Here is a 17,756-nt window from a genome sequence, read left to right as displayed (position 1 = left end):
AATGTTTTGAATTCACTTATATGTGATTGTGATTTTCCCAAAACGTTTTAATTCTTGGGAGTTGGATTTTTAATTTTCTGTATTCTAAAATTCAATAAATTAAGCCAACATAAAAAATAAATGTATTTCCCCAATATTTTTTTACTTCTGGCAATAATCGCGCTCTTGTCGCACTGGCACACTGCCTGTAGCCAGTGTTGGAAATGGCCTGACATACACCAAAGGCAAATTGGCAGCTAAAAACGCGAATTAAACTAAAATGATGGACGAGCAGCTAATCGACGAGGTGGCGCAGCACGGGGTGATCTACAACCGGCAGAAGTACTACCTGAACGGAGGCGCCAACGGCGGAAAGTACGAGACGAAGGACGAGGCCTGGCAGCTGATAGCGATGAAGTTGCGCACGGACGGTGAGGATGAGGAGCTCCTCCGGCCAGACTTTGTATCTTAATGTTGTCCTCCTTTGCAGTGGACACGTGCAAGAAGCGGTGGAAGTACCTGCGCGAGCGGTACGTCTCCCAGCGAAAGCAGGGTGATCCACCCGTCTACGAACACCTGTCGCGTCCCTACCTGGAGAAGATGAAGTTCCTGGACCAGCACATCCAGCCGCGCAAGTCCTACCGCCATGTGCCGAACTTCCTAACTTCACCGCAGTCGGCGAACAGCTCCAGCTACAACGAGTACCAGGTGGACAAGTCGAATGGCTCCATGAAGAATGTGGCTCAGTTTAACAGCTCGGGCCAGAGCCACCACTACCACCAGCCAGATCAGCAGCATGCCATGAGTGCTCTGAGTACAGCGGCAGCTTCGGCGCTGGAAAACGTCAATGGCCAGGTGAAGATCGAGGCGGACCAGGTCTTCAGGGACTTCGCGGCGGCCGTGGCCTCGCAGCAGCTCCAGCACATCTCACAGTCACAAATGCAACAGCAGGCGGCGGCCGTGGCCGCTGTGATGGCCGACTCTTCGCAAGGATATCAGGATCAGTATAAGGACGGTTCCGTGGTCGTGAATGGCGTCCAGACCAGCGCCGGCAGCCTGACCTCCACGTCTTCCTCTATGAAATCACCGCTTTCGTCGCCGTTGCAAGGAATTGGGGCGGGTACCCATCATCCTCAGCAGCAGCAGCAACATCAGCAACAGCAACAACAGCAGCAGCAGCAATCCCAGCAACAGTCGCCGGTTTCTGGTCAGCAACTTCCGGTGGTACATTCCTCTTCCAGTGCCGCAGGCGGTTCCATCAGCGCTAGTTCAAACCTACAAATGCATCCGTCAAACGTTTACAACCCCAAGGGCGATGACCTGGACTCTTCGGCATCCAGCAATTTCCACATGAAGAAACCCCGGGTACAACTCAATGGCAGTACCCACAACCAGATGACCAGCAATGGCAGCCACTTTGGCAACGACTCTGATGACGATTCCGATGACAATAGCCATGATCTGATGGAGCCTCAGGTGTTGATGCAGAACGATAATCACTATAGCAATTCGATGAACATGCAGCGTGGTAATGGAAATGGAAATAGCAGTGGCAGTAATAGCGGGAGCAATAATACCAGCGGCAACAGCGCCAATAACAGCCACAACAATCAGCAGCCACAGCAACAGCAGCACCAGAACATGTTTCCGTCAAACACGGACTTCCTTTTCCAGTTGTACCAGCAGTTTCCACACCAGGCCACCAGCTCACACCCCTCAAACTTCGGGAAATTCCAAGCACCGCCCAATCATCCGGGTGTCCAACGATTGTCGGAGCATCTGCTGGGCGAGTTGGTCACCACGGAGCTCCTCAAGATGAATAAGGAGCGCAAGAAAAGTGCACAAAAACGAATCCTAGAAATACTGTTCTTCGACGATTAAAGGGCTAGCCCCTTAGTTTCTGTAAATAGTGTAATCTATATAATTCATAACTTAAGTTAGCTATTATTCAGTCAGAATATTGAGTCGCATTGGTCCAAAATCCCACCAAGAAGGCATTTGCAAAGCTGTCGATCGCTTTTCAACTGTGCTAGTCAAGACCAGCAATCGGGATGGCCCAAATGGGATTCCGAATCTGCATTAATTTATATATGTATTTTTAAGTTATAAGTGGTTTTAATTTATTCAAAAGTGTTTATTAAACTGTATGCAAAGGAAAGGAATAATGTGCTGTCTCTCTAGGCTCAGTTTCCCAAGAAGTGAACTTTAAAATCTGTTTGTATATATGAGCTTTATACTCTTTCATATGTTTTGATATTTGGGCTATATGCTAATCTTTTTGTATGCGTATTGTTTTCAAAGTAGGTCAGTTTCTTCAGGGTAAAGAAGCATTATTATTCATTACATACATCAGGAAAGCCTCTTGACCCACTAAGCTGCAGAGGTTTCCTTACGGTTACGTTCAGTAGCCGCCCTGTTGCTTGATTTATTTGCTGGCCTCTGACCAATCCTCCTGGTTCCTCTGATTGTCCAGAAAGCAGTCTCCAACTCTAACCGCAAAACCCCGCTGGCTACTGTCTGCAACGGAAACTGCCACTGCAACTGGCAATTGGCCAAGCTCGTTAACCCTCGAACGGCAAAGCCGCCCAATGTGCCACTGCACCTCACGTATGCTGATTAATAACCGCATTTGCATTCCCCTAGGCAGAACGAAAGTCGACTCTGATATGGATATGTTTAGGCTTTATTGCATTTCATATCTTAGCTGGTATAGAGAATAATTGCTTGCTTGTGTTTTCTGTTGTTAGGCTTAGATAAACTATGTTAAATAGCATAAGATCATAATATTTTGATACTGGTCAGTGGTGCAGTTCTTAGGCTACTTGATGGACCATCGAATATTCGAGGCTCCCACGCATTTAGCTAGCGTATTGATATTTGTCAGATTGTCTTTGATTAACTGGAGTTTAGAACCTTTAGCTTATTTACAACTAATCACAGGAGTTTGGATCTCAGACCTCCTGATTGTCTTCGGACTCGGCCACCATGGTCAGACTTCGCAGCGATCTGTGAGCGAAAAAAAACAAATGCATGTTAATCAGTAATTTTAATATGATTCCCAGTATTTCGTTAGAGAGCCACGGAGAGTGGTGAGTTCAAAGTTCACGTGACTGATACGGCTTATCGTCATCGCAGCTCGGCTTTTTAGTCTGAATCTGACAGCACATCAGCATGGAATACCTACGCCTCTGTCTGGTTATTTTGTTAGTCTGTTTAGTCGGTGCCCAAGCAAGTAAGTTTGATCTTGAACAGAAGATTGTGCCTAAGTTGGGAGCTAACTTCTGGTGCAGTTTCAGGTGATATGCCCACGTTCAGTGGCTTGTGCCAGTTGCAAGGCGACTGGTGCAGTACCAACTGCCAAATAGCCGGCGGACGGGATGGACTTTGCAACAAGGTGGGCCTCTGCATCTGCAGACCCTTGTAGTGAGGTGACGGGTTAGACAAATCGGAATAAAAGGCGAACATATTTACAATTGCGACTGGTGGTAGGGGACTCTTTCTGCGGATCACTATCCACTTGCCTGGAACGCTCAAAGAGCGAGGGATCCGTGTAGATGGGCTCGCTGGGATCCTCGAACTGGTGGCCACTCTGGCCGGCATTTCGCATCGGGTTTATCACTGGCAGCTGGCACATGCGCGCCAAGTTGCTGGAAAGACATTAAACACCCCATATAAGTGGACCGGTTGGGCGATTGGCGTCTTGGCGACTTTGGCGGACTCGCCGTTCCTCACCCCGTGGCAAACGTCTTGTGTAATGAGCCGCCGAACATGGACATGTTGGTGCGAAAAGCGTTTGAGGCCCGATTCGATGCGCTCTGATTGGCTCCGCCTCCAGTTCCGCCACCACCTCCTCCACCATTCAGGTTGGGCATATGTCCGATCTCTGTGAAGCGCTCATGGGTGCGTATGGAGGAATGGGAGTGTCCGAGCGAATGGATCGGCGAGTGGCGGTCCACGAGTCGATTCTTAGATATGGATTTCCAGTAGCGTCTGCAAAAAGCCCCAATTAGCATTAATCTTCAGCCTGTTAAGTACACCCTACCTGTATCCTAGACCAGCCACCAGCGTGATGCTGAATAGCAAGATCATCAGTAGGATAATGGCTGTGATTAAGCCATGATACTCAGCCGGAGTCATGCACACCGTTTCCACAGGGGCCACCAATTTGCGGGGATACGATTCCTTTTCGATTTCCTCGCGGGTTTCAAAGACCTAAAGCGATTTTATTAGCACATGGTTAAGCCCCTTAATTATCACTTTAAATCACCTCAATCATTTCCCGAACTTGCTCTGGTTCCTCAGCCTCCTTAGTCTTATCACCCGTTTGGGTCTCATTTACAGGAGCCTGTCCCAAAGTGGCACTTACTGTAGTGCTGTTTACCACGGTGACTTCATCTAAAGTAGACGCCTCCATTTGGCTACTGCCCTCCAGGGCCAGTGCCTCCGGTTCGGGTTCTTCGGTGGTGTTCAGGGATCTTCGTCGGCGGCCAAATGATGGCTCCTGACGACCCGCTGGTCCAGGACAATAGGCCGGCTGGCATCCTTCTCGGCAAGAGCGAACGGTAGCCTCAAAGACCAAGAAGTTGGACTCGGGTATCTTAAAGGCATTAAAGCGGGCTTCCAAAGTGTCGCCATCGCGCAATTTGTCCAACTCAGGGAACACAAATGGATCAACCGGACAGCCAAAGCGGTCTATTAATTGGATACTGCGTCCGGAATAGGGATCCCTGGCCACCACATTTGTGGCAAAGATGTCTGTCACATGGTTGTAGCCATCCTGCGCCTCCAGCCGGAAGGTCAGTGGATCACCCACGGCAATCGTGGTAGTGGGTCTGCCCTGGTATAAGATACTCAGACGCACCTTGGAACTGAGCGTATTCTCCGCTGGCAGATACTCGATGGGTATGGGACTGCCGGATCTGAAAGTAGCTGGGTGAGTCGAAGTTTGTGAGGGTTCAAGGATTGTCCCCATTACCCTGCTCCTATATAACCAGAGCTAACCACCGCCTCTCCAGGACCACGGAAGATGCAGGTCAGGTTGTAGCGTTTATCCCTGCTGGTCTGCACATTGTCCGAGAACTGAACCACCACTATATTGGTTAACGTGTCACCATACTAAAAGATATTTTATAAAGGTTTATGACATTTCAATCTCAATTCAATTGAAGGTATATTTTAGTTATATTTTAGATATTTAGATGTCTAAGCTGTCTACATCAACTAAGGAACTTACCCGCTGAGTTCCGCAGTCTGGATATCCCTGCGGTCCGCTGAGCCTAAGTACATTGACAGTACCCCCATTTCCGCGGAAGAAGCAGCGATCGTAGAATCCATAGGTGTATATCCGTCCCAAAAATCCCTCCGGCGTGCGGATAGTAAACTCCATACCCTCCTCGTTACACGTTTGCGTCACTGGATTAGATCATTAAAAGAATGCATTTTATTTCAGTAAGATAAATTGACATTTCAATAGGTTCTCCACCCACCGTCCATGCACTCTCCATCACTGCGTCCAATGCTGCGCTCATAGAAATCATAGTTGGAGGCGTCGAAGGTGCCCGGATCGTGGATGTCCAGCTCCCGCGAGTCTCTGTCGCTCAGCTCGCAGTTAGGCGACTCGCGATCCCGATCCCTATCTCTGTCCTCGTAGCTGGAGGCGGCCGAGTCTCTGCAAATTGAAATTTGCAATGTGAATTTGTAGCGTCTCGTGTATCGCTTATCTTGAATCTCCCACTCCATCCCATCCCGTCCCCACCCACCTGTAGTTGAAGCTGCGACACACAAAGTCCCGACTCTCGATGCACTCCCTCTCGCATTGGATCAGGCTGGGTACGATTAGAGCTCGTCGCACAAAGTGGCGACGCATCTTGTGCCTGGCGGCTATCTGCTTGAAATTGTCGCTCTCCTCGCAACGGGTGATCGGAGGTCGCGGGGGCCCCGAGTTGACACCCACGCCCACACCGACGTGACTTCCCCCACCGCCACCACCTCCGTAGGGAGTGGGTGGATGGGAGAGACCTAGTCCAGGCAGGGGAAGTGGACGATCATCTAGGCCATTGCCACCATAGGGACGATTGAAGGGACTGTCGTAGCGTCCATAAGGGCCACCGCTCGGAGGTCTTCTGCCCGGCGGACCATCGTACTCCCGATCGTAGGGGGCGTATCTATCGCCATACCGCTCTTCGTAGTCGTAGTCGTAGAAAGGTGGTGGTGGACGTTCTAGACCTGTAGTAAGTGGGTATACCAATTAACATATATATCTTCTCATCTCTACTGGCCACCAAAGGAGTTACGGGTTACGAGTTGGTAGTTGGTTAGTCCCGTCCCGAAGTACTTACCAGGCCGTCTGCCAAGATCATCGGGTCTCGGACGATTGCCGTATTTGTAGATGTCAATGGGATAACGATCGCTACCTACCGGAAACCGGTTTGGAGTGGAGGCATACTTGCTGGCACTGCCCGTTGGAGCAATTGGCGCTGGTGGATATCGCTTGGCTGAATCCGGTTCTGGTCTCCTGGCACTGTGCACTATATCATCGTATCTGCCCGGTGGTCCCCGCGAGTCTGGCAAATAGGGATACCTGGGTCCATCCATGGACGAGGGCCTGTAGCGTCTGTCCGGGAAAATGCTGTCCGGCGCATCTCTGCCCGTATAGCCGCCCACGGGATCTCGTTCGCGGCCAGGTGGAAAACGCGGGGGATAACGACTGTCGTATCTGTTTTCACCATAACGACCTCCTCCATATCCATACGGCCGGAAGGGAGCATCATCATCGGTGGGATAGGGTCGGGTGTGCGGCAGGTCGTTGGGCAGACTGTTGTCATTGATTCCGGGGTAAGGCAGCGGGCGGTAGGGCAACCTGTCACGGTCCCGATCCCTTTCCCTGTCCGGATATCGCCGATCTCCATATCTGTCGGCATAACGCTCCGGTGGATAAGGGTCTGGATAGCGATCCCTTTCCCTATCGCCTGGATAACGATCCCTGTCACCCGCTCCTGGATAACGATCCCTGTCTCCAATGCCTGGATAACGATCTCGATCCCTTTCGCCAGGTCCTGGATAACGATCTCTATCCCTTTCCCGATCGCGGTCTCTATCGCCATTGGCACCCGCACCAGCTGGGTACCGATCTGACGTGGGGGTTAGTGAATTAGTTGTCAGTAGAATTAGAATGAGGTGATCTCGTTTTATGTTTGTGACATTAAGGGTTAAAAGGGTTTAAAGAGTAAAGCAAAGATTACTTACCATAATCATCCGGGAAGCGATCGTAGGGTCGGCCATAGCCCATTCCATCTCCTCCAGCTGGATATCTGGATCCATAACGATCGGGGGGATAGCGATCTCTATCGCGATCGGCGCCAGCTCCGCCGTAGGGATTGCGGTCTGGTTAGGATTAAATGGTGTATCAAGAGTGAATTTAAAATCATTCAATGAGCAACCTACCATATTCATTGCCCGCGAAGTCCGGATAACGATCGTATGGTCTGTTATAGTCGACGCCCTCGCCCGCGGGCAATCTTGAGCCGCCAGATCCCGTCCCGCCCTGCGATCCTCCTCCTCCTCCGCCAGTTGAACCACCTGACCCGTAGCGATCGTCGTGCTTATTAGGCTGTCTCCAGTTGCTGCCCGACTGATCCCCGGGTCGCTTGCCATCGCTGCCGCCACTGTGCCCACCACCATCGCCATCGGCGCCTCCGCCCACCACATTCACTGCAAGATAGAACCAGCAGCAAAGTCAGGGATTACTGGCCCGCTATTAGCACCTCCTCTAACCACTTACACATTAGATTCTCGTAGTAATCATAATCAGCATCGTATATAATGCGCATGCCGTCCTTTTGATTGTACCGACTCAGGCGACAAGTACGAAAACGATCGCTGTACACAGCAGACCTGTAATTTGCGAGAGGATAGAGTGGTTTGGTTAGTGAGGCAGTAGGAGAACCAGAAAGCTGGGTTGACAATGCAAGCCGAAGATGGGAATACCCTGTTAGATAATGTAAGGCTTCTTGAAATCGTAGTGGCAAAACGATGATTTCAATTTTAATATATATCTTAATTTATCTACCAAGTAATATATTATTAAATAATCTTCTAGTTATGTAAAGTGATTGTACGGATCCTCTCGTTACTGATTGGTTCATTACATTAATCTTTAATAAATGACATAAATATAAATATTTGTTGGTTTTTTTAGAATAAATGTAATAGTAGTACTTTCCTTCCAATTTTACTTCAGGACTGTTGGGTGGTATCATATTCGGGTAAATAAGAATACTATCTTCCTGGGTATCATTTACTTTGAACGTTTTTATGATTAAACAAAATATTTACCATATTAAATGAAATAATTTTACAACCCAACAAACTAACTAGCTGCTTCAAAAATAAGGCAACTGTAATAAGCTTTTGGTGAACCAAGAACACTTTCTGCGAGGGTATCATAACTAGAATGGCAACGGCAACGGCATCGTCCGAGGATGGAAACGCACCTGCACTGGAAGCTCGTCTGGCGAAGACACTCGTCGAGGCACTCGCTCAGCGAACGGCCCGTGATCTCGGAGTGAAACTCGCCGCCCAGCCTGGAGTTGCGGTACCGCTGGAATGCTGTATCTGGCCGCCGGCCGCTGGAGAAGAGGTGCGAGGTGACTGAGTTATCTGGATAATCGTTGGCTCGTTCTGCAACGGGAATACAACATAACATAGACGTAGATGTGGAGATGGTCGGGGGGAAATGTATGTGGATGTGGATGCAACCGTTGTGATGGGATGCACCACTATAATCTTGTTGTCGCTGTTGACTTTTCTCTCGGCTCACACGAGAGGGTCTTTACGGTAGCCACTTACGATTATCGAGGCACACGAGATCATAGAAATGGTGTGTGGGACTGGAGCTGATGCTAATGTCATCCTTCTGCGAGATGGAGTCCTCCTCCGAGAGTATGCACTGTTTGCTCTGGTCGTCAAACTCCACGGATCGGCAAAAGTATCTGTGCGAAATTGCGGTGCGGTGTCGGCAATTAATTCAAATGGCTCTGAAATAGAGCTATTACGCATATGACTTACTTCTCGGCCCGCAGGCACATGGTCTGGCACTCCTCCAGCGTCATGTTGTTGAAGATGTCCACCTCGAAGGGGCCACCCAGGCGTTTGTTCTCCTCCTTGACAAAAACAGCCAGTCCATCGCATCGCCTCTCGGCTAATCAATGGTTCACAGGATGAATTAATGTACGCGGGACCTGTGATCTTGGCTTACCATTTAGACAGGTGTTCTCCAGGTAATCGGAGTTGGGATCGTCCTCCATCAGTTCCGGATGAGTGCGTCGGGTGAATCTGCTCAGCGTACAAGATCGCATGGTGGAATCAAAGTTGGCCGATCGACAAACAAAGGAAAACTCATTCAGGCACTTGTCCTCACAATCCGAGCGATTAGCAGCAGTGATCTCCTTGATATCACTTATGGGCAGCTTCAGTTTCTTGCGGGGATGCCTCTCGAAGACATACCTCCTGCTGGGACATTCCCTTTCTGGTCGACTTGCTAAAGATTGGAGGAGATTGGATTTATCAAATAGGTTCTGCTTTACCCTTTTCAAGAGCTCTTACAGGTCAAGCAGATCTCGTTGAAGTGCACACTATTGGGCACCAGCATTAGGCTGCCAATACCCTCGGGTCCAGCTTGTTCGGAGGTCAAATAACACAGGGACTCTTCGTACTCGGAATTCCCTCCAAAGGAGGTGATCCGACTGCCTGGTTGGAAGTCGAAACTGGTGCAGGTCCGCACCAGGTTATTGGAGCCAGAGCGATCTCGCAAACACAGATCCTGACACTTTTCCAGCACTCGGAATGGTGGCGCCGTATCCCTCACCACATCGTCATCGTAGCCCTGAAGTTGCTGGTTGGGCAATCTTTCATAGAGCACTCGGCCTAAGCCGTTTTTGCAGGTGGTTTGACCTAAGCATAAATTACGATTTTATAATAATAATTTATCAGAGAAAAAAACTGTTCACTTGATTGTTCATATAATCGTGTTATTTTAGTAAAATATAGTTTTTAATTTATTAAGTTTTTTGGGAAGGTTCATTAATAAAACAAATTAACAGTGACCACTATTTTTCAGAACAATTTTAAACATGTGATGGCACATGTGATCTCCAGTACTTACCATTAATTTTACTGAGACTAAGACTGACCACTAGGGCCATTAGCAGCAGGTGTAATTCCTTTCTGGGTCTCATTGCGATCGATCCTCAATGATTCAATTTAAGAGCACTTCCAAAGGTGGTTTCTAACTTGATCGCGGCATTATCAGCCGCAACCTGTTGGTCTGTTTTGGGTCTCGAAACTATTGCGTGCTGTTTAGCTGGAAACAGAATTTGTGGTTAGTCGCTTTGGTTTATCCGATGTGATCTAATTAGTTCATTGGCTGACAAAATGACATGAAATATGCGACCTCAATAGGGAGAATTTCCCCGCAGCGAGAGGTGTGTGGTGGGTGGAAAATGGGGAAAATCCCATGAATAGTTAAATATATTTCTGCTTTTCTGCCGCCATAATGTGCACAATGCGTAACGTGAATTTGGATCATTAAACGAAAATCTAGCCAAGCTACGTGTCGCTCGACTCATATCGATCCGCAACTCCGGATGTCACTTCCGGCTCATTGTCCACTCAACTCTTTATGCTCTCCGCACAGCCGCAGCACAAAAGCGAAGTGAGTTTTTGGAAAACGTTAGCTATTGACCTCAAGTGGTGGCTGTACTTGGAAAGTGTCACTTTAAATTCTGAAAGCTTTCCCAGAATTGTGAAATTTGGTATGAGAGGTTATACACTTATTTGGAAAAGATATGAAAGGGTATAGAAGATCCTTGGTTCCAACAATCAATGGAACATGCTGTACTAAAACATCCTATATCATAACAATCTTTTTGAAATATGCTCTCATTTAAAGTCTAAAAAGATCCTAAGGGTTAACATTAATCATTATCCTTAGATCCAGTTTATTGTTTCACCTCCAACTAGATATAGATTCTTACAAATAACACTTGCTTTTATGCACACTAAAAGTCTTGTTAAATTAATATCCTTCAAAGGATACACTCTTTATAACTCAGCTATCTAAGCAACAGTTAATTAAAGTCAGGATTTCAAGGCCACCGTTTAAGGCCACTTAACTATTTTCAATACCGTTTAATGCTGCAAGGATATCCGTTTAATGGGATTTTAAATTAAAGAAATTTAATTGAAGCGATTATGGTTTGCTGATGGTTTATTGGGGACCGAACCCGACCGATCGTTAGAATATGGCGCGACAAACTGAATTGGAGAACCTAACTTCGCCGCTGGTCTGCAGTTGGATCGGTGGTTGGACCATTACGATTACCATTGCCATCGCGATTGCCAATGCGATTACCATTAGCGGGGGCAGCGGCACCGACTCCATGGCAACAATGGTCGAAAAGGGGAATTAATTAGATGTGGAGACAGCAACAAAGAGCCACGGACACAATGTTCTAAATGCTCGTACATGGATTGCCATTCAAATGTTAATCAGTGCGGCGAGCAGACCGAAGTTGACAAAAGCCCACCCCCCACCGGACAACCAACCAGCCCACCCATTCCCTCCTCCAAATTGGGGAGTCGCCACCACACGGAAAACAATTGTTAGGAATGTGATCTTGTTTCATATAAAATATCCCAGCTTATCTCTTTTCAACAATTAATAATTTGCATCTTGATATTTGATACAGAAATAAAATGAAATAAATAATCCACTGATTTTCTAAAGGTAACATTTCTTTTAGTGATCAATTTTAATAGTGATCAGTAATGTAGTATAATATTTTTCTACAATTTCTTTTCAATTCAAACTTGATTACCATTAAATAAACAAAAACGTACATATATAGTCACCATTAGGAAAATGTTGAACAATTAAATCTTAGTAATGTAGCGCGGCTTAAAAGACCTAAACAAACATTATATAAATTAAATATATATATTATCATAAACCACCTCTAGTTTTTCCCAGTGCACTAATACACGCACCCGGGAATTGGGTGTGTTGCTGGAGTTGCGAGAGTGCTGGAGCTTTTCGTTCTGGCCGAATGTGCACATGGCACATAATGACATTTCGGCCAGTCAACGTTTCATGGACATGGGCGACTTTCCCACTTGTGAAGGGCATGGATCAGCATCTGCTGGCCCAAGTCCAAGCGTTCAGCCCACAACTCCAACTGCTAAATACTAAACGATCACCAGTCTTCATTGTCTGGCGTTGGGTCAGATCATGACAATGAGTGTCACGTCTGAATAAGTTCGAGGCTGGCTGCAGCTCCAGCTCCAGAGCAGAGGCAGAGGCACTGCATCATCTGCTCCTCCCCTGCACTTTGCAGCTGGGTTGCACCTGTCGCCGCTGGGTGTGCGTGGGCCGCCCCCATTGTTGATTCCGAGTGACCCGAGTGTCACTGGGCGCGGCGACAACCTAAACGAGCCATGCAAATGCAAATGCCCAGAAAAATTCCAACTTTTATTTTCAAACAACTAAAAATTTACATCGATTCCTGCATCACGGCCAGCAGGCGATAGCAATTCTTCAGAACCTAACAAAGTGATGTGGAATAGGATGTAGTATTATAGTTTTAATATATGTTTTTGTATCCCTACCAGCATATAGGTACCCAAGGTGAAGGGCATGAAGGGTTCGGCCATATACATCAGAGGTTTCTGGGCTCGTAAGATCACAAATCCTATATCCCTCTGAATGGCTGGGGATTTGGTGTGCCAATCGTTTATTTCGAAAGCAGCCTGGGCCACCTCCAAAGACTGTTTAATAGAACAATAAATAGGAATGCTTAGAATATACAAATTAGAAACATTTTTAGGTTCAGGTTACAAAAATATATATTTGATAATTATTTTGATGTGCTCTTTTTTTTAAGAATTGATGAAGGGTGTTTTAAGAGCAACATATAAAACATACAATATACATTTGGAGAACACACAAGATTTTAAGATTGTAGCCTTACTAAATAGTGATTTTTATGAGTGGTTAATTAAAGTATAATAAAATCCTACCTGTGTATAGACCAGATTACCAGAAACACACCAAAGCGACAATTGAACGAATGCCACCATCAAGAGGAGTACAAATTTCGCTGCCATTTTTGGATCAAGAGACGCCGCGACCACAGACTCAAAAGTGGATATGGAAATCAATGAAAAACTAGCCAGCAACTGCGCATTGAGGGAGCCATTGAAGACTCTATTGGCTTTCGTCATTAGCCTGAAAATTTAAATCGATAATTGTGGTCAAAAGTAGGGATAACAACTCACTTGATGATGTGCTGGTGAAAGCGAATCAACCGACAAAACTCCTCATGGAAACGAGCATCATTTACCGCCCTCAAGTCACCCAGTTTCCTCAACTCGATGCAGAGTAGCTTGAGATTGAGAGCCGTCTGAAAGAAGGTGGATATACCCAGCAAGTCCACCATCAAGATGGTCATCAGGTTGTGATGCGAAGTGGCAGCCAGCCAGACATAGATAAACCAAAACATATAGGGATGCAGATCCATGTGATGCCATTGAAAGGGCCAAATTGAGTGAAAGGGAAGTGCTCCCTCGCTTATCAAGGGTTGCAGAAATATAGCAACGCTAAAGAGGTTGACCAGAACAAAACAGTTGATATATAGACCCGATTCCACCAAGTAGCACTGCCTCTGCCAGCCCAAGATCTCCTCATCATCTTGATGGGGCCTCAGTTCCCGATTGTAGTAGTCGAAATCCCAAATAACTTCATCGACCTCGTCGCAGCGCCAATGCATGTAGAATACCTTGGTGAAAATCAGGCTCATCTATCGGACATAGAGTACCATTAGTTTTTGGGACCTGGGGTGGAATCCGGCAATCTCACCCCCGAAATCCACACCAAGTCGTCGCCCATTTGGATCACGTTCGTGGACTCGGGCAGAGCGAACACTAAGGTCAGGAGAACGCTCATCATGTTGCACATGATAATCACGTGGAGCCAGCGGTACAGAGCCAAAGAAGCCAACTTTTTAGTGGGATATTGGCAGAGCAAGCTGTGGATGAATCCGGAAATGGATTAAGCAGATTAATGATGCAACACTCACCTCAAAAAGGCGCGAACATAGTTAAAAGGCAGGCGTGGGATGAGACCAGGAGTTTGCTGTCTCAGCACCGAGCGAAACTCATCCGTAAACTGCCGCAAAAGGCTGAGATTTGATTGATAGCCACTGTCTGCCATTATATGAACTGTACTTCATTCCAGCGGACGGCTCCTTTTATACAAGAAACCCTCAAGGGTCTAATTACAATGTTTATAAGCAATTGTTTTGCGGGCAACGCCCACGCAATAGATTTCCGTAAGTGATTGCATTGGGAACATGTGCTGCAAATCACACTACTTCGATCGATTTCCTCTGGCACATCGGATGATATATCGCATGGAGTATGATGGTGGACCTTTCGGTCACTCTCCACATCGTTCAATGAACCCAACTTTGGCTTCGCGTGACTCGGGTGGCCCATTAGATCATCAGCATCATTAAGAACAATGAATAATATATATCGCATAAATGGTGGGCTTCTGTTTATTCACAGTTTTTGAAGCGTATAGCAAAACATGATCATCGCAAACTGCTCCTCTCCTCACTCGCTCCACACCCAACGAAATAAATAGTTGCGATGCGTTAGGTTCAATCAACCTGGCACATAGACTTCCTGTACCATATAGTCATAATCTGCATAAGTAAACATAAACTGTGGGCAATGAGTTATGTCTTAATCAGGATCCTGGATCCCCGGTGGCACCTCACAGAGACATCGATATATAACCAGAAACGGACAGAGCATAAATCCAGTTCCAGTATTCAAATTTCACCAGCACACTTTCCGTCATAATCCCGATTCCGTGGGCCGGCCGGCAGTCAATACGATCCCATACTGGTTCTGGAAAGTGTCTGCGTTAGACATCCAAGTGGACATCCGCTTTCTTGCTAACATGCTAATGCCACCGTCTGATGGCCATGGACATGGCCATTTAGCAAGGCCATTGGAATCAATCTGGGATTAGACGGCGAGTCCAAGGAGTCCGAGTCAACAGCCCCAGTTGTTTAGCCCGGCGCGCGTCGCCTATAATGCTCGTAATAAAGTGTGTTTTATTATAACCCACGGACTAACCATATAATGGCACCATAATGGGCCGGCCATTAAAACAAATTGATATCAATTTTGCAACAATATGTGCACAAGTTGCGTCGATGACTCCGCGCCTCGTCATTGAACTCCCATTCTTTTACCATCGAATCCGATTTCAGCCCATCCGATTCCAGCCAGAAGCAATTGCAACCACATGCACCACCTCATCCACAGTTGAATAGTTGAATTGTGGATGGGGCATGTGGATAGTGGTGCTGCAGCAGTAACAGTATAGACCAGTTCCGAGTTGGCAAAGCGCCGTTTGATGCTCTAATTTATACAGCATACTGATGAGTTGACCGCTGTTCTGGAATTGTTCTCCTACGGGTTTGGGTTTCGGTTTGGGTTCGGTCGATCAGAGCACACCTGACCAGACACACAATCAGTAACTCACCCAGAAATGGAAATATTCGTAGCGGTTAGCGTTTAATTGAAATGCATTTGGCTTGTTGCCTGTCAATCAGCCGTTGCGATGGATGGATATGGATAGAGCCCGGAACTCGGCCTCCCGAGGAGCGAAGGGTAATGGAGCTATTGCATCTTGGCCAGGATGCACACGCAGCCCCATGGCGCTGTCATACGCCACTTTGCCAAGCCATCAAAACCACATCCGAATCCAACCGCAATAAACTTCCACACGCAATGGGGATTCTTGGTAATGACTCCGTCTCCTGCTAGGATTTTAATTATTTAATCTGAGCAACGAAAGTCATAACAATTATCAACGTGCTAAGCTGTATTACCTCCAATTGACACCTGATTTTAAGTGCCTATCACAAAATTCTAGGGGAAAATAAAAGTTATAAAGTCTATCCTGAAATTTTTTATAAAGAACTTTATATGAAGATTAATAACTTGCAACAGCAATTATTTATATAACAGTCATTAAATTTCATGATCAGATTATGACAACACCTGATTTGTTGAAGAGTAATATCGGTAAAAAGCGTGATGTGCAATCATTTAGTTCCAGTTGTCAGTAATATACGAAGATATTAAGATAAAAAGTCTATCCTGACAGGATTTTATAGAAAGAACTTTGTATGGAGACCACTAAACTTGGACAGACAATTACACTCGTTAAACTTTATGAGCAATTAAAAAAGAGTTAGAAAAGATAGGTGGCTATATAGAATATGGCCTGACACCTGATTTTAAGTGCCAATTAATGACCACTAGAAGTAAGAAGTTTTATAAGCGTGATGAGCATTAATTAATTTCCAGTTCGAATGAACTTGCTTGAATGCTTGTCAAACAACTTCTAGAAATTAATTATTAATGTGGATCCTGGGAAAGTTTTATTTCCTAATGAAAAAATTAAAATTCAATAAAATGTAGAACATATTGGGAAGAATAAAAAGCCTTATATTTTTATGTGCCTCATCGAAGATAAATTAAATAGTGAAAAAATCATTTAACTTTGCTTAAGCATGGCATTTTATTCTCCACAAAGATTCGATTTTCCTTTTCAGTATAAAGAAAACCTTTTGTATTAAGCAATACTTTCCAGCTTACCCCAAATTCTACAAAATTTCAATGGAGAGATATTCGACCTGTGTAGAGTTCAAATAATTACCAAGCCCCCAAGATCGGACACTCGCATCCTCCATTAACCGTTATGGACTCTAACTCTAGATTCGATGTGGACCAAGTTCGATGAGCGCATTTTCATGTTTATTGCAGAAGCAATTGGTAATAAGTGCGCGACCGCAGACGTGGAAAAAAAAGAATACATTTCTCAATCGTTATTTATGAATACAATTGCAAGTTTGTTTAGCTCAGCCGGAGGCACCGCACACTTCACTCCGCCGCCAGCGTATCAATAACTAGTCAAGATGAGGAGGAAACCTGGGATGAGGGGACTGGAGGACATAGGAGGAGCACTACAATACTGGTGCAGAGAGAAAAAATTGTTAAAACATATATGTTGTATGTTAAACTGTGAAGTAAGATTTCTTATTACATATTTATTTGAATTTTAGAACAGTTTACAAGACTAACTGATTACTTCACTGTTTACATAGACTAAACTGAAGCTAACTTAAAAGTTTATATGGTCCTAGCCAGGGACATCCACAATCCCAAACTATCAATGGATAATTTTAAAATATTTTTTTTGGGATTGAAAAGCTTTTTTTAAATAATCAAAAATACTAAATAGTTCTTAAATATTTTAAGAATCTAAAATGTAGAATTAAATAAATTTATAAAACTTCCATAGCTCAAAAAAAATTATAAAATATTATATATAACATCGACTTTCTAATATTGCGAATCAAATTCGTTCCGTTTGTGGTTGGGATTTGAGATCTCCAGAGAATATTCAAGAGTTTTAAATATCCGTCAATGAATTACAATTGAATATTGCTATCACCGCCCAATTTGTGTTTTTAGGGGCCGCTACAAATACGCCTGTCTTTATTAAGACATATTTGAGACCATTTATTTAAGACTAATTTGTAATTGATGGTGATATGTTTTCCACTGTGTGCTCATCCCAGACGTGAACTGGTTTCCCAGTTTTCCAGCAGCAGCAGATCAGACGACTCACCGCAGCC

General features: G+C 45.6%; 4 protein-coding genes across 7 annotated transcripts; 2 read left to right on the top strand and 2 right to left on the bottom strand.

Annotated features, from left to right (window-relative positions):
- Nucleotides 1-196: 196 nt before the first annotated feature.
- On the top strand, nucleotides 197-2,148 carry LOC108044874 (uncharacterized protein DDB_G0283357). Its single transcript, XM_017124040.1, has 2 exons — nucleotides 197-410; nucleotides 470-2,148. The coding sequence occupies exons 1-2, from the start codon at nucleotides 260-262 to the stop codon at nucleotides 1,858-1,860; spliced, it is 1,542 nt and encodes a 513-aa protein (XP_016979529.1). The 5' UTR covers nucleotides 197-259; the 3' UTR covers nucleotides 1,861-2,148.
- Nucleotides 2,149-2,666: 518 nt separating this feature from the next.
- Nucleotides 2,667-11,280, bottom strand: LOC108044866. Of its 4 annotated transcripts, none has more exons than XM_017124029.1 (20): nucleotides 11,164-11,280; nucleotides 10,142-10,339; nucleotides 9,583-9,930; nucleotides 9,236-9,517; nucleotides 9,046-9,178; nucleotides 8,827-8,969; nucleotides 8,472-8,658; nucleotides 7,760-7,872; nucleotides 7,423-7,689; nucleotides 7,225-7,362; nucleotides 6,318-7,109; nucleotides 5,739-6,204; nucleotides 5,466-5,647; nucleotides 5,213-5,391; nucleotides 4,955-5,094; nucleotides 4,247-4,898; nucleotides 4,022-4,191; nucleotides 3,712-3,969; nucleotides 3,451-3,626; nucleotides 2,667-2,985 (listed from the first exon to the last, which is right to left on the bottom strand). In XM_017124029.1, the coding sequence occupies exons 2-20, from the start codon at nucleotides 10,212-10,214 to the stop codon at nucleotides 2,969-2,971; spliced, it is 4,716 nt and encodes a 1,571-aa protein (XP_016979518.1). In that variant the 5' UTR covers nucleotides 10,215-10,339; nucleotides 11,164-11,280; the 3' UTR covers nucleotides 2,667-2,968. The 4 variants fall into 4 exon arrangements, with proteins under 4 accessions (XP_016979518.1, XP_016979519.1, XP_016979517.1 ...); XM_017124030.1 differs by having other exon boundaries at nucleotides 3,501-3,626; XM_017124028.1 differs by lacking the exon at nucleotides 2,667-2,985 and having other exon boundaries at nucleotides 3,416-3,626.
- LOC108044868 lies at nucleotides 3,129-3,452 on the top strand. Its single transcript, XM_017124032.1, has 2 exons — nucleotides 3,129-3,211; nucleotides 3,270-3,452. The coding sequence occupies exons 1-2, from the start codon at nucleotides 3,151-3,153 to the stop codon at nucleotides 3,401-3,403; spliced, it is 195 nt and encodes a 64-aa protein (XP_016979521.1). The 5' UTR covers nucleotides 3,129-3,150; the 3' UTR covers nucleotides 3,404-3,452.
- A 1,204-nt stretch (nucleotides 11,281-12,484) lies between the features above and the next one.
- LOC108044821 (odorant receptor 47b) lies at nucleotides 12,485-14,245 on the bottom strand. Its single transcript, XM_017123966.1, has 6 exons — nucleotides 14,112-14,245; nucleotides 13,892-14,060; nucleotides 13,312-13,832; nucleotides 13,054-13,261; nucleotides 12,643-12,801; nucleotides 12,485-12,578 (listed from the first exon to the last, which is right to left on the bottom strand). The coding sequence occupies exons 1-6, from the start codon at nucleotides 14,243-14,245 to the stop codon at nucleotides 12,528-12,530; spliced, it is 1,242 nt and encodes a 413-aa protein (XP_016979455.1). The 3' UTR covers nucleotides 12,485-12,527.
- Nucleotides 14,246-17,756: the final 3,511 nt, after the last annotated feature.

The sequence above is a fragment of the Drosophila rhopaloa genome, unplaced genomic scaffold (genome assembly GCF_018152115.1).
Source record: "Drosophila rhopaloa isolate 14029-0021.01 unplaced genomic scaffold, ASM1815211v1 contig_115, whole genome shotgun sequence".
In the NCBI taxonomy this organism is placed as follows: Eukaryota; Metazoa; Arthropoda; class Insecta; order Diptera; family Drosophilidae; genus Drosophila; species Drosophila rhopaloa.
Note: the sequence above shows the minus strand (reverse complement) of the source record. Positions and strands in the feature narration are given on the sequence as shown.